This window comes from Dama dama, chromosome 25 (assembly GCF_033118175.1).
Source record: "Dama dama isolate Ldn47 chromosome 25, ASM3311817v1, whole genome shotgun sequence".
In the NCBI taxonomy this organism is placed as follows: Eukaryota; Metazoa; Chordata; class Mammalia; order Artiodactyla; family Cervidae; genus Dama; species Dama dama.
The window spans coordinates 31,184,010-31,200,360 of NC_083705.1; the positions used below are offsets into that span (position 1 = coordinate 31,184,010).

The window sequence follows — 16,351 nt, forward strand, 5'->3', positions numbered from 1 at the left end:
GCTACCCCGATAGCAGGTCTACCCACAGCATCTATCTGGGGCTCAGGGTTCTTTCAGCTTGACTATAAGCTCACTTACAGAATTCCTTTCCATCTTCAGCTTGGTAAAATATGGTGTAATTGTTGATGAAACCATTTCTCTGATGCTTGGGAATCTCCTTCCATGTAATTGTGACTGTCCTCACACCAATGTTCTCCACCTTCGTCACGGGACCTGCTGATGGAACTTTATAGGACAGGGAGACAAATGAACACCGAATCACACCCCAGCACATCCTTCCCCTACGAAGTCTCTGCCCAGTCCTCAAACTGTAATCAGTGCTGGGGGTGAGAGGTGGGGCAGAGTCGGGAAATGATGAATCAATTTGTCTTGAGAAAACTGTTGTCTAGAATCATGCCTCTCAAACAGGAAGAGAAGCAGAGTCAAAGACCAGAGAAAGAGTACTTCCTCATAGACTTCTCACTAATTTGGCACCCAGCTTTTTCATCCATACATGTAACAGCTATTATCAAACAGTTGAAGATTATGATTCCGTGAGCTATCTTTGAGTGACAGGATGTATTTCCTAAGGTTGAATCTGGAAGATGTTAACTTCCAAAAACGTAGAAGTTAAAATCTGAGTGGTTCACCAATAAAACCTTTGATTATTGCTATACAATCAAATATAATTTTTTAGCATCTCCAAGTTACAGTTAACTCTTAGGGTCCCTAGCTTGGTCTTTCTTTTCTGATTATAGAGCTGTTAGCGCTGTTTCTTTGTGACTTTGGGCAAGTTGGTTCACCTCTCTGAACCTTGCTTTTGTGAGATGAGGGACTTGGACTTGATGATCTCTAATGTCCACCGCAGCTTTAAAATTCAGTGACTCCATACTCTGACCACAACTGTGTCAACTTCTACAAACTGTAATAAGTATACATAGCTTATTACAAGCTAAATGTGCAGCACGGATGAGCACTAAAGAAACTGTGAACAAGCTACAGGCCTTCACAGCCTTGAGGAAATGTTGGACAGGCCCCAGAGTTTCCTTTGCCCAATGGAACCTTGTCCATACATACCACCTTCTTTGACATAAGCCTGAACGGAATATGGCTCGCCCACTCGGTTTTGCAACATTGGATACACAGAGATATTATAGCACCAGAAAGGTTTCAGTTCATCTGTAGAAAAAGGGGAGGCATAGAGGGAGGGGGGGCAGAGGGAGGGAAAGAGAGAGAAGGAGTGAGGGAGGGAGAAAGAAGCGTTAGGTGCAGAGCACAGCATAGAAGACGGAATGCTAGACCAAGACTTATGACCTGTGACTTACAGAAGATACTTTATTTCTCAATCATCTCCACATCTGAAAAATAAGGAAGTTAACTTGGATGGTCTCTAATATCTATGTTGTTTCTAACATTTTAAAATTAATTCTTAGAACCAAACCTGCACCACTCTGACAAAATGGCTGAGCCACCCAGGAAAGGAGAAGTAAGAGATCCAGGCTCTCCTTCATCACTGATTTTGTTACATCATTTGGGGAGCACTACAGAATAAACTTAATTCTTCTTTCAATAGCATATCACCCTAGAGAACTCAGCTACCATACGTTCTAGCTCTTCTGTCTGTCTGCATCCCTACATAAGTATAATTCTTCATATAGATGCTACTAAGTATTAAAAAATGGTTGGAGTGATAGGACTGGGAGAGTAAAGCCTCACTTATGTGTCTTATACGCAGCAGGGACTTTCTTGAAAAGAAGGCTATTCTCTGTATCAGTCACTTGGGGAAGGGCCCTAGAACCTAAACGTGTAGCCAGAACTGAAGGAGGCACCCTGAATAGGACAGATGGAATACAAACTCTGGTGTTTCCACACAATTGCATGATTTCCACATTGTGTCCACATGATCATGGTATCTGGGAAGAGCTCGCTGATGGTGGGTGTCCACCACCAAATATGGTGCTTTCCGCCTGGAAGCCTGTCAGCTGCCTAGTCCGATACTCACGGCTTATTCTTCCAGCATTGCTGGGAAATGCCAAGAAGCACACGTCACTAAGCTTGCCCTAGCCTGTCAAATTCTATTACTTACAATTTACAGGTTTGAAGCCAAAATTAAGGATTTTAAAACTGGTGAAAACGAAAGTGAATCCTACATAGCAAGAACCTGTGGGGTCCGCACTGGCTACCTTGCTGGATTGTCCAGTTCCTGGTATGAGACACAGACTCCCAGGAAATGGCCAAGGGCTTTGAGTCCAAGTCTGGGACCCACTCCACCATCCATGTATCAACCTCCAGAGCAGAGCTTTGCCACTCCACCACCAGCTGGTCCTGAGTGAGGCAGGTGTGCATGGCCTCAATGCACTGGAACACTGAAAGGAGAGGAAAAGACTGCTTCACAACACTGAACTCATCCTCCAAATGCACCAACCACATTTACATCTACTCACTGCCCAAAGTGTAAAGAAGGTCAAAGTTCAGGATCTCCACTGCCACCTTCCACTGGGATGCTGTTTTTAATGTTTTTATTGTATCCCTTTTCCTTACTCTTAATATTTGATAAAGTGTCTTTTGTTATCTTCCCCAAATTTGCCTGTTGCCAGCAGAGAACCTTACTAGACTGTTGATGCCTAAGAAAAATTACCAGGCATCTCTGGGGTCTGTGCAAATCAAAAGGAAAGTAAGCCTGAGACAAAGAATAGATCTCTAAAGGTAGAATTTCAGGCATCTATAACTTTGTGACTGGGAAGCTAGAAGCTGGTGACCCTAAAATCATACCAGGGTGATGGTTTCTAATTTCAACTATCTAAACTGGTGCTATACAACCTGGCTATGCAATCCCATCTTCAGGTAGGAAGAACTGTGTCTGTGCAGAAGGATATAGACACACCCAACTGAAGCACCTAGATGTGGACCAATAGGTAAATGACTGCATTCCCTGCAGACCTAGCAAAAAGACAGGGGGGAACAGTCCACAGTGTTCTTTAGTAGAAAAGTTGAACATGTGGCTTCAAGTCTAGTACCTGGGATCTAATCAGAATCAGAGAGTTCCCTTATTGAAAATGTTCTGAATATGCAGAAGAGAGGACTACTGGAGATGTGGGGAGAGAAGGAGGAGAAGGAGGGCATGAAGGAGTGGGGCTCAGAAGACCACAGCATGTGGCTTTCCCGTCTTCTACTCCTAACCGCCTGCAACACCCCTGAGCCTATAGAACTGGAATCCACAGGAAGCATGTTTAAATTAACATCAAAGATGGTTCTGGATGAGGGCAGAAGAAGAGGTGGAGTCCCTCAAAAAAGCCAAAATGCCTCTGGAATTGGAAACCTAGGCAAGTATAGAGATTTGGCATAAGAGGCCAGGGGGTACTAAATTCTACTATGCCTATATAACAAATACATTCAGTTCAGTTCAGTTCAGTCGCTCAGTCGTGTCTGACTCTTTGCGACCCCGTGAATCGCAGCACGCCAGGTCTCCCTGTCCATCACCAACTCCCGGAGCTCAAATGCATTACTATGTGTAAAATAGATAACTAATGAGAACCTACTCTATGGCAAAAGGAACTCTATTCAGTGCTCAGTGGTGACCTAAATGGGAAAGTGAAAATTGCTTAGTCGTGTCCAACTCTTTGCAAATCCATGGACTGTAGCCCACCAGGTTCCTCTGTTCATGGGCTTTCCCAGGCAGCAGTACTTGAATGGGCTGACACTTCCTTCTCCAGGGGAATCTTTCTGACCCATGGATCGAACCCGGGTCTCCTGCATTGCAGTCAGATTCTTTACTGTCTGAGCCACCAAGGAAGCTCCCCACTCCAAAAGCAACTATACTCCAATAAAAATTAATTTAAAATAAATAAATAAATAAAAGGAAAACAACAACAACAACAAGCCCCAGAGGGTTAGGGTTAGCCCCAGAGCCTCTGTTCTTGAAGCTCACAATTGAAGGGAAAGGAGTCCTTTCCCCATACTAGGCCTTTATGAGAGACTCTAGCGTCTGGTCTAGAAGCAAGGCCAGAGAATCTGTCACCTTGAAAGGGCAGCTCTGCGGAAGGGCAAATGAGCCATGGGGAAATTGTGAAGCTGGAGTAGGGCAAGGAGCACAGAGCCAGGAAACCAACCCCACCTGAGCCCTCGCGTTCCAGCTCTCTTCTCCCTGCCCTCCCCGGCTCACAGCCTCTAAACATCCTTAGTCACTGTTGCAGTCAGGCTTAAAGTCATTATTGGAGCATTAGGAAACTTACTCAGCCTCTTGAAGCAGGTAACATTAGTGTTCCCTGTTCCCCTCAATCAGTAAAGAATCTGCCTGCAATACAGGAGACCCAGGTTTGATTCCTGGGTTGGGAAGATCCCCTGGAAAAGGAAATGGCAACCCACTCCAGTATTCTTGCCTGGAGAATCCCATGGGCAGAGGAGCCTGCAGGCTATGGTCCATGGGGTCACAAGAGTCGGACACAACTTAGAGACTAAACTGCCAACCAATCCCCTCTGATGCCTTTTTGCTGTCTTTATGTCACCTGCTTAGGATAACTTTGAGCTGTAACAAACTTCAGAGTTCCTGTGCAGGGTCAGGCTGGAACCACCCTCCCCAGGACTGTCAACTCAGATCGAACCATTCTGGGTTGAATTGTGTGCCCACAGAAGACATTCTTGGTATTGCAGAATGTAACCTTATTTGGAAAGCAGGTGTAAGAAGCTAAAATAAGATGAGAGTCCTTAGCCCAATACAACTGGTCTCCTTAAAAGTGGAATTTGAATGCAAAGAAAGATACACACAGGAAGCTGGTCATGTGAGGAATGAGTCGGATTAGAATTAGACTGCTACAAGCCAAGGAAAGCCTGGGGCTTCCAGAAGCTGGAATAAAAAGAATCCTCCCTTACAAGTTTTTAAGGGAGCACGGTCTTGCCAGAGCCTCATTTTCAGACTTCTATCCTGCAGAACAATGAGGCAGTTGAGTTTCTGTTGTTTGAAGTCACCGAGTCTATGGTGCTTTGTTGGGAAGATCTGGGAAAATCAATCAACATCTTTGGCTCAGCCTTCTCTTCCTCCTCTTCCCTGGCCTTCCTTCCTTTTCTGATTAATAAACCACTTGCACGAACATCCCAACTTGAAGATGGAAGTGACTGTTGGTTGCTAATCCCACACTCTTTCTCTTTAGCAGCATTGGAACTCTGAGGAGCAGAAGTCAGGTCTAAAGAGTTAAGAAATAAGCACAGATTCTGGACCACAGAGGGTGTGGAATCAAGCCATGAGTCAGCCTAGCAAGACGAAAGGGCCTGGGCAGCATTAAGGGTTGTTGAAAGAAGTTTCCAAGTCATTGTTCTACTGAATGTTGACTAATTGTCTCCATCACTCAACAATCACTTTTTGAGCAACTTCTCCAAACACAATACACCCCCAGATGTGGTAGGAAATAGATCCCTCTTGAGAAAAGAGGAAAGGCACTTAGACTGCACATGCCATTAATTTCTTATGATTTGCATGAAGTCAGTCACTCCAGGCCCATCAAATACCATTCTCAGATGCTAGCAGTGCTTCGTCTTTGCCCACCATCCTAGCCCAACCTGAACCCTACCTCAACTCAGTACCAACCTCCTCCTCGGACAATTGGCCATGTTTTGCCATGTCCTGCCTCAGACCACTCCACAGCTGTCTGCTGGCTAAGGTCTCCTAGAAGCAGAGCTTCTTGTCTTGGGGCCAAAAGGAACCTGAAGGTGTTTCTGTTCCAATTCTTTTCTTTTTTTTTTTTTGTTCCAATTCTTTATTTGAAAGATAGGAAAACAGAGGTCCACAGAGGAAAATAATCATTCAGTGTCACACAGCAGCTGTGATCAGATTTCTAAGTTACTTTACTAAGTCCAGGGTTCTGGATAAAATATATTGGACGAGTTTGGAATCATGTAGACCTGTGCTTAAAGTCCACCTGAGAGATCTTTGGGCAAATTACTAAGCTTTCCTGAATCACAGTTTCATCAGCTAAAAAGTAAACCTGATAGCACCTATCCCATGGGTCATGTGAGGCTAAAATTAGATTGAATCATATCATTTTAGCACAATGTCTGACATATCCTAATGGACAATATTGGATAATTATACTTAATGACTGTTAAACTTACAATTATTATTATAACTATTCTCCAGGTGACTCTAGTAAACAAAATTCTGTAAAACATCACATTCTTAAATGTCTTGGACTGGGAACTGCAAAGAGGTCTGTAAAGGGTCAAATAGGAAACATTTTAGGTTTTGCAGGCATCTGTTGCAACTGCTCAACACTGCCATTGCTACACATTGTTGCAGGAGACGCAGGAGACAAGGGTCAGATCCCTGGGTCAGGAAGATCCCCTGGAGAAGGAAATGGCAACTCATCCCAGGATTCTTGCCTGGGAAATCCCATGGATACAGGAACTTGGTGGGCTACAGCCCATGGGGTCGCAAAAGAGTCAGACATAACTTATCAACTGAACAACAGCAACAAGATCTAGAGAGAAAATAAAGCCAGGAAGAAGAAATAGATTGCCTGCAATTCCTTGAGTAAGACTCAAAGAAGCTATTTTATTCCAAAACAGGATATAAGTTTGCATGAGAGTAGTAATGTTTTTAAAATTACTTAATTAAAGGTGTAATGAGCAATTATTGGCAAGAATAAGCATTAGAGCCAACTCATTAGAAAAGACCCTTGTGCTGGGAAAGATTGAAGGCAAAAGAAGAGGGTGGCAGAGGATGAGACGGTTAGATAGCATCACCAACTCAATGAACAAGAATCCAAACAAACTCCAGGGAGACAGTGAAGGACAGGGAAGCCTATGGCATGGGGCAGTCCATGGGGTTGCAAAGAGTCAGACACTACTTAGCAATTGAACAACAACAACAATTAACATTAGAACTATCCTTAACTAGATAATCAAATAGAAGGGAGAAAAGGAAGAAAACAGGAGAGTGAACAAATCAAGACTGGGATGTGGTCAGAACTGTGATGGGATGATTTCGAAAGACATCTTTTAGCCACTGAGGATAAACATGGCAGATCTGACAGTTTTATAATGCTCAATCCAGCTTATATTCACTCAGAATAAAACAAATACTTGCTGCACATAGAACTTCTAGGCTCATGACTGTGTATCCTATGATTTACGAAATCTCTGATTTTCAACACAGGATTTATTCCAAAAGAACATTATTTCAAGAAGCTCATTAATTAATTGAAGATTATGATCACCTCACCATAACCTAAAATGTCCTTACTTCATTTTCATTTTGATGCTAAAAAAAACAGCAACCATTGAGAGGATAGGGAGAGTCAGTCAGTCAGTCAGTTCAGTCGCTCAGTCGTGTCCGACTCTTTGTGACCCCATGAATCGCAGCACGCCAAGCCTCCCGGTCCATCACAAACTCCCGGAGTTTACTCAAACTCATGATAAGGACAACTCCTTGGCAAATCAGAGGGGTAAGGCATCTAACTAGGAAGTTTATGTCATACTTACACTTTTCATCAATAGCTGGAATCCTCAAGGTGGCCTCTGGAGATTTCCCAAGAGAATTATAAGAAATCACATGTACCCAGTAGGTCTGGTTTCCCAGGTACAGTTCAGGCTGCTGGTCAGTAGTGTTCATTGTCTCTGTGAGGTTAGTATTGTTTTCTGGAAAATACCATATGTTGTAACCAAGTACTTTCTCCAGGACTGGGGTTCCTTTTGCCTTCTGAACACAAAGGAAACAAAATTTACTGCTAACAGCAAAGAAAGAAAGTCATTGAGACAGTAATAAATGGTGGGAATCAGGGATGGGAGGTAATATTAACTATTAGGTGTTAAACTATAGTCATATGATGGTCCCTCTTGGATGAGTAACATACACTGTGCCATGTTAACCCTCCAAATGCCAGGAGAGGGGATTTCTAAATGGTCTCTTGGTATCAACCCTTGACATAAATCTAATTCCACAAAGCTAAACTAACATGATGCCCAAACCAATGCAAGCAAACCACTCCTTATTCCTTTAGGCAGCATCTTTCTCTCTGTCTTAAATGGGAGAGGTTGTTGCTCACTTGCTCAGTCATGTCTGACTCTTTGCGACTTCATGGACTGCAACACACCAGGCTTCCCTGTCCTCCACTTTTTCCCGGAGTTTGCTCAAACTCAAATTCATTGAGTCGATGATGCCATTCAACCACCTTGTCCTCTGTTACCCACTTCTCTTCCTGCCTTCAATCTTTCCCAGCATCAGGGTCTTATCCAGTGAGTCAGCTCTTCGCATCAGGTGGCCAAAGTATTGGAGCTTCAGCTTCAGAATATTCAGGGTTGATTTTCTTTAGGATTTACTAGTTTGATCTCCTTGCTGTCCAAGGGACTCTCAAGAGTCTTCTCCAGCACCATAGTTCGAAGGCATAAATTTTTCGGTGCTCAGCTTTTTTTATTGTCCAGCTCTCACATCCATACACAACTAATGGAAAAAACATAGCTTTGACTACATGGACATTTGTAGGCAAGGTAATGTGTCTGCTTTTTAATACACTGTCTAGGTTTGTCATAGCATTTCTTCCAAGGAGCAAGCATCTTTTAATTTCATGGCTGCAGTTACCATCCACAGTGGGCTCTTTGGAGCCCAAGAAAATAAAGTCTCTCACTGTTTCCATTGTTTCCCCATCTATTTGCCATGAAGTGATGGGACCAGATACTATGATCTTAGTTTTCTGAATGTTGAGTTTTAAGCCAACTTTTTCACTCTCTTCTTTCACTTTCATCAAGAGGCTCTTTATTTCCTCTTCACTTTCTGCCATAAGGGTGTTGTCATATGCATATCTGAGTTTATTGATGTTTCTCCTGGCAATCTTGATTCCAACTTGTGCTTCATCCAGCCTGTCATTTCACATGCTGTGCTCTGCATATAAGTTAAATAAGCAGGGTGGCAATATACAGCCTTAACATACTCCTTTCCCAATTTGGAACCAGTCTGTTGTTCCATGTCCAATTCTAACTGTTGCTTCTTGACCTTCATAAAGGTTTCTCAGGAGGCAGGTAAGGTGGTCTAATATTCCCATCTCTTGAAGAATTTTCCATCATTTGTTGTTATCCACACAGTCAAAGGCTTTAGTGTAGTCTATGAAGCAGATACAGATATTTTTCTGGAATTCTTCTGCTTTTTCTATGATCCAGTGGATATTGGTAATGGACAGAGAAGCATAAACTTAAAAGTTGAGGCATTTCCTCTGAGCCAATCCCAAGTCTGTTCTGGCCCTGAGTCATTTCTTTCACGGAAACCTTCAGGGGTTGGAGAGTGCCCTGTCCTTTTATCTCCATACCACCCTCTCCAAGGAGAGAGCTAGCTTCCGCAACCAGACATTCCAGCTAAGAGGACTAGAACATTCAAGGTTACCCTACCAGACCAAATCCTTGGTGAGAAATGAAGGTGACCCCAGGGTCTCCAGGCCAACCTTTTATTCAGCCTTGAACCTGAGCCTATTAATCATATGTTTTGCTAGAGAGCAGCATGCTGAGTATTTCTCAGGAATTAAAGGGCTTTCCTGTTTTTCTCTTTCTGTTACTGATAACACAGAGAGATGAGCGGAATGACTGAACATAAGGTCAGAAGGACTTCAGAAGTCACTTTGTCCCACTGCCTTTTTGGGTTGAGAATTTCCTTTACACCTCTCATGACATAAAAAGTCAGCTAAAAATCTTCCTAATGACTGGGAGGCATTTATCTTTCATGATAACTCATTCTTTTTTTATAATAAAATAATAGTTTTATTGAGATATAATTCACATACCAGAAAATTCACTTTTTTGGAATGTGCAACTCACTGGCTTGTAGTATAGTCAAGAGTTGTGCAATCATCACCATGATCTGATTTTAGTTCATTCTTTTTTAAGCAGCCCTAATTCTTAGAAAACTCTACTGAAGCAAAAGGAAGACCAGTCCCCAGGTGAGGGGGAGAAGAAAAAGGCCATTCAAGTCCATCTCACCTACTTCATAGGTCGGCCTACTTGATCTATGTGGGTCTGGCCACACACAGGATGTGCCCTTGTTTACTTTCCTTCTCAGAAATATGTTGACAGAGTAATTCCTTTCCACACTTGATGACTGAGAAAGAACTCACAACATCTGGGATCAATTCTTGAAGATTTCCCAACACCACTCACTGGCTGTGTTCTCCCTTGCCTGCTGCCACTGAGGGTGTCCTTCTGTCCTCGGGGTGGGGAGAGGAGAAAGGTAGAAGGATGCTCCAACCCTGAAGTAACTGGGATTGGCATGTCATTTGGAAAAAGCAGGGTGATTTCTCCATTTTCAAGAGCATTTGAAACCTGCCCAGACTTGAGCAAGTATGAGATAACCCAATGAGTATTTCCTGAGGAATTTGGAGACACACCAAAGAATTGGGGCATCTCACTGCTCTCCTCCCTCTCTTCTTCCCCCCAACTCCTCTCTCCTGCTTTCTGGCTGGTTTTTCCCCCTCTGTTTGCCCTTTCCTTTCCTACTGATTCCCTCTTCCCCTCCTTTTCTGTCCTTTTTCCTACCGTCATCTCTCATCCCCTCTCTCATGTCCTCTATATTAACCACCTGGATCTTCCTTTGTTCCTCATTCCAAGGCCTCCATCCTACAAAGACCATTTGGCCCTTGTTCTATCCTTGCACCCCACTACCCCAGTGCTCTGGGGGGCACTTGTGCAATGACCTCAGGACACACAAGTAAGCTCACCCCCAAGGCAGTGCTCTTCTCCAGTGTGCGGGTGGGGACTATATAATTTTACATTGCCTTGGAGTGAAGGCCAGCCAGCGACAGTTCTCTCCAGAAGGTCAAGGAGCCTCCTGCACTTACACTTGCACTCACACTTTGTACCTGTCCCAGGTGTTAACATTTCCAAGTGTTAACATTTCAGATCAAAGAAGAAGGCTCAAGGTCTACATTGCCCATTCAGGACTTCTACAAAATGACATACAGGGCTTTTCTGAGGTAGGAAACCATTGTGAGATTTGGGGCATCAAAGCCTCTAGGGAAGGAAATTAAGGAGGTAAAATGTCCATAATCACAGTTCTTAGAGGTATAAGAGACCAAGGCTTTTACACAGAATTGTAAATAAATAACCCAGAGAGAGGTCACCTTCCACAACAACTGCACTGTCCTTTTTCCATCCACTTTGTCTGATCTCAGGACTCTCCATAGATCCAGGCCATGTGGAGCTGTAAAGAATAAGAGTGAGGTGTTCAGCAGAGACAGAAGGGAGTTGTAGCAGGAGATGGTGAAATTAGTGAGGCTGTCTGTTTAGAAAATGAAGTTGGGGAGGATTTGCTCGAGGGGGTCAGCAGGAGTAAGGTGGAGAGTGGAAGACTTCATTGCAATGACGTCTTCATCCTGTGGTTGAAGGACTAGAATCAACCAAAAGTCAAAAATAACAAAGGATCTATAAAATTAATATCCTATACATAAATCACTCTTCCCCTGCAATGAAAATGTTGGGATTTTCTTGCATTAGAACACTACTATAATGTTGTGAAAAGCTTTGTATTTTGTGAAAAAAATAAAACCAGAATCATGTAGGGCAAAAATAAAAATAAAATAAAAAAATAAAACTGCTCTTGGATCTGATGACTTAAGGTAAGCTAAAATAAAACTACAATAGATCCCACTGTAATATAATTTATCATTCAAATCTGGATTGGAATATGACATCTCATGTCCTCTATCATTCACATACATGAAAGCTAGGAATAATATAGATAACTGCTAAGGAGATTTTATATATAATTTATGCCATATATACTCCTCAAAGAGATGAAACCACACACTTACAATGTTATAAAGCACCACAAAGAATCAAAGAAGAAAGAAGCAGAGAAATAATCTTTCCTAAGCCCCTCTCTGAGGTCTAAATTTAATGCTGATCTTCCAGGCAGGAAGAGTGAAAAAGAATAAAATTTAGTTGTGTATTCCTTATGGGTTGATAAAAAGAACACATAGAAATCATTGTGAAGAGGCAAGTTTTTTCAGGCTATGGGCATTAAATTCATAAATGGAATTATCTTGTAGATCCAGTCAAAAAAGACGAAAGATAACCTAAAAGCTGATGTCTGCAATCACAGTTGAACAAAAGTACATAAATATGGCAGGTGCACACTTCTCATGGTTGTCGTCTATGAAATACAAGGTCATAATGTGAAAGCTAGGTTCATGCATTTCTCCCGTGAAAAACAACATACCTGAAGACAGCATAGTTCAAGTGTGTTAGCTTCTGATGATCTAACTATTCAGGGATAAAACTTAAAAAAAAAAAGAGAGAGAGAGAGGAATTTCTATTACACTTGACCTCTAGACTGTATCTCCCAAATATCTTGTCTCAAGGAGTTTTGGCACAAAGTGGGCCACTGGTAATTTATAGTTGAACCTTCTGACATGCACCTGAAATTTCAAAATGCTGAGCTACTGACTAAAGAATGACACATACACTTTAGTCAAGAGAGGAAAGCAGGGTTCTAAAGAACTGTTCAGAAGGCTATTGGCCTGTAATTGAGGAAATGTCTCTAACTGAAGCTGCAGTTTATGAACACTAAATCTTTTCTTGAGGAATTCACATGGATGAAAAGAATGTAATTCAGTCTGCAAAAAATGGGGTCTGCCACTCAGGCCAAGATCTAAACTACTTTAGTACTGAGAGACTATTTTTAAGGATTTTTTTTGTTTTTAATTCAGGTAATTGAGTGTTTAATGTGAAATTACATACTGAACCCTAATTAAAGACAACTTCATAATGTAGAAAAGTGCACTAAAGGGCAATTAAATCAATGACCTGTCTTGTCATCAATGAAGGGTGACATTTCTACAACTATGCTTGCAGAAGTCAAAGTGTGGTTAACACAGTCTAACTGCTAGATTCCAAGTGTCCCGATGAGACCTATTATAATTCCATGTAAGTTCCATATAAGGAAAGTAGAACATTTAAACTTTATATATGACTCAATCTTCATTCCATTGAAATGTTGTTTTACAAGCTCTGCCAGGAGTTTTCCCAAAGGTCCTTACCGAATCAAGAGACTGGACAGTCAGGACTCAACTTACTCAGACAGAGAGTAACAGGTTTCAGCCTGTCATCAGGTTACAGCCTGATATGTAAGCAAAGACAGTGTTCCTCCCAGAAGACAGTCTTCTCAGCACAAAGATACAAAGTCATGAGACCTTCATAGGTGACCCACGGAACTGGAAAGACTCTCAATCCATCTCTTACTTGCAGAGTCTCTCTGTTCCAGTTACATGGAAGTCAGACTCTGGGATAATAATATTGAGAATAAGAAAGAAAAAGACTAAAGGCAAAGTTTTCATTACAAGCCAGTTCCAAATACTCATCTGAAGCATAGACAGAAACAAAAATAAACTGATTATTAAATAACCAATCATTCCAGTCATTGATTAGAAAGAGTAAAATTCTACTTAGATTTACCCCATAGGCAGCCACTTAGTTCTAGTAGATAGTAAACGGTGCTGATGAATGAATTTAATCAGGTATTTTCTTCTTTCACTGTGGTCACTATTTCCTGCAGATGTGTTCCAAAGAGAAACAGTCTTTCTGATGTAGACTTCCTACAGACGTGACTTTTAGTGAAACAAATGGCTAGCATTTAAATCTTCTACAATTATGTGTGTATGCTCAATTGTGTTCAACTCTTTGCAACCCCATGGACTTTAGCCCATCAGGCTCTTCTGTCTATGGAATTTTTCATGCGAGAATACTGGAGTGGGTTTCCATTTCCTCCTGCAGGAGATCTTCCCAACCTAGGGATTGAAACTGCATCTCCTGCATTCACAGGTGGATTCTTTACCACTTGAGCCATCTAAAAAACCCTCTTCTACAATTATTACAGTCAATTTTCCAAGATCATAAATTGATAATGAATAAATTATTAATCCAGCTTAACCAAATGGGGAAAAGCAATAATTCTGTATTTGTGAAAGAATAATACTAAGCTTTCACAAATTTGCCAAAATATTTACATATTGGTGGTGGTGGTTTAGTCGCTAAGTCATGTCCAACTCTTGTGACCCCGTGGACTGTAGCCCTCCAGGTTCCTTTGTCCATGGGATTCTCCAAGCAAGGAATATTGGAGTGGGTTGCCATTTCCTTCTCGAATTACATATTGGAGTTTACATATTCCAAGGCATCAACTGTTTGGACAGATGTAGTAAGAATTTGCCGCTCTGTTGTTCCAGTTACAATCTGGAAGTACTCACAGTCACCACCAATCAACACTTTAGACACATTCTGCTGCCTCTGCTGAAGACTAACACTAAGAATCGCTCACTTTTAGCAAGTGTCACATACTAAGCATTTTACCTGAATCATCTCCTCTAACCTCCGCAGACCTATAATTAGGTACATCAATATTACTATTTCCTCTTCTGAGGTGCTAAGAAGTGAGAAAATTGCCCAATATAACTCTTAAGTAATGGCACCAGGAATTAAATATTATTATATGTTTCCTGTTACTGTTCAATCACTAAGTCATGCCCGACTCTTTGCGATCCAAAGGATTGCAGCACTCCACACCTCCCTGTCCCTCACTGTCTCCCGAGGTGTGCCCAAGGTCATGTCCATTGAGTTGGTGATGTGATCCAGCCATCTCATCCCCTGCTGCCCTCTTCTCCTTTTGCCTTAAATCTTCCCCAGTATCAGGGTCTTTTCTAATGAATCGGCTGTTTCATGTAGTATGCGTGTTTCATGTAGTATATATTTATATGCTTAAATGTGAGTAAATAATCCTAATAATCAATATATTGAAATGCAAAAGGGAAGAGTACTTCATATTCAACTCAAAACAGAAAATTTCACATTAGAAAAGGTTTGAGGTGGTGTGTATAAAACAGTGGCATTTCATTGTGAAACAGGGAAACACTTTATGAATTAGAAGAGGATAAATTAGGATTTGCCAGGGGTGGGTACATTTTCATTAGTTTCTTCTGGGATTCTGAAAAAATTAAGAAAAGCAAAAATTGTCCAGTGGCAATGTTGACAGATGTTCATTTTATTTAAATAGCACAGGGCACAGAGGACACTAGCATCTAATGTTTTGGTAGTCAATCTTAGCCAAGCAAGCTGAAATAATAAATCAGTTGAAATGGTAAATCTCATTTCTAGTGGTGAAACAAGTGTATGAAATTGACGTTAGCAAGTGGTTGGACTGTGATGAACTTAAGACAGTGAACCATAACAGTGTTAGTCTCTAAGAAGAATGACAGCTACAGGGAGGAGAATTGTACAAAACAAGATCAAACCCAGGGTAGAACTCACTCTCCCAGATTGCCTGCTGAAACGTATAGCAGAGGGAGAGGACAACTTGCACAAGGATATTGCTTGCATTTCGTTCTAATATTTTAAAAGATAGGGGTCAGTCAAGCCACAGACAGCAATAACTGAGCACTCCAACAGATTATAACCATTGGGTCATTTTATATTGTATAATTTAAGTGCTGTTTGGTATTTGTAAACTAGTATATCTGTTTTGAAAGTGAAAGTGAAGTTGCTCAGTAGTGTCCGAATCTTTGCAACCCCATGGACTGTAGCCTACCAGGCTCCTCTGTCCATGGGATTTTCCAGGCAAGAGTACTGGAGTGGGTTGTCATTTCCTTCTCCAGGGGATCTTCCCGACCCAGGGATCAAACCCAGGTCTCCCGCATTGTAGGCAGATGCTTTACCGTCTGAGGATTATTTAAGATGATGTCTATAGAGTGTTCCCAAATATTGCATATAATTTTAATCAAAAATTCACATTAGGTCCACAACTTGACTAGTTTTGTTTGAATCATGCATGTATTTTTATTTATTTAAAATTTATATAGCACTTACCATTTGTAAGGCATTGTTCTAAGCATATAAACACATAGGGATTAGAAATTTTGTGTTACTTTTTCCGTATTCTTACAGTTGAGCATGGAAGCCTGGATGCCTGGATACCTGAATGCCATAGATGAATAGAATCTTAGAGTAAGAAGGGACTTCAGAGGCCATCCAACCCAATCCTTTATGTGTGTCACATGAATCTTTGTTGTAACTACATCCACCAATGAGTAGTCCAGACTAAGCATGAACATCTCCAGTGGGAGATACAAAATTCAGAAGGCACCTGATTATTCCCAGACATATGATTATATGGGCAAACATGGCAAATATCTGTTAACACTAACTTGGGTCTCATGGGAAACTCAACCAGGATCCAGGGGAATACACTTTTGCCATATAGACCAGGGAGCATAGGAGCTAACCCTACATGTTGTGTAAGATCAGTGAGGGACTTGTTGTAAGATTGATTAAAAAGGGCCTGAAATCATGCCCGGGGTGGGGTGAGGGGAAATTCATGGTCTAAAACTTACATGTCTCATAAACAAAGTTAAAGCCT

General features: G+C 41.6%; 1 protein-coding gene across 1 annotated transcript in view; it reads right to left on the minus strand.

Annotated features, from left to right (window-relative positions):
• Positions 1 to 16,351, minus strand: part of IL31RA (interleukin 31 receptor A) — a 54,717-nt gene that overhangs the window by 10,504 nt on the left and 27,862 nt on the right. The window contains exons 8-12 of the mRNA XM_061129454.1: positions 11,070 to 11,149; positions 7,453 to 7,669; positions 2,163 to 2,345; positions 1,057 to 1,158; positions 79 to 225 (exon numbers count right to left, since the gene is read on the minus strand). Coding sequence (XP_060985437.1) covers positions 79 to 225; positions 1,057 to 1,158; positions 2,163 to 2,345; positions 7,453 to 7,669; positions 11,070 to 11,149 — 729 coding nt within the window. The remainder of the gene's footprint in view (positions 1 to 78; positions 226 to 1,056; positions 1,159 to 2,162; positions 2,346 to 7,452; positions 7,670 to 11,069; positions 11,150 to 16,351) is intronic.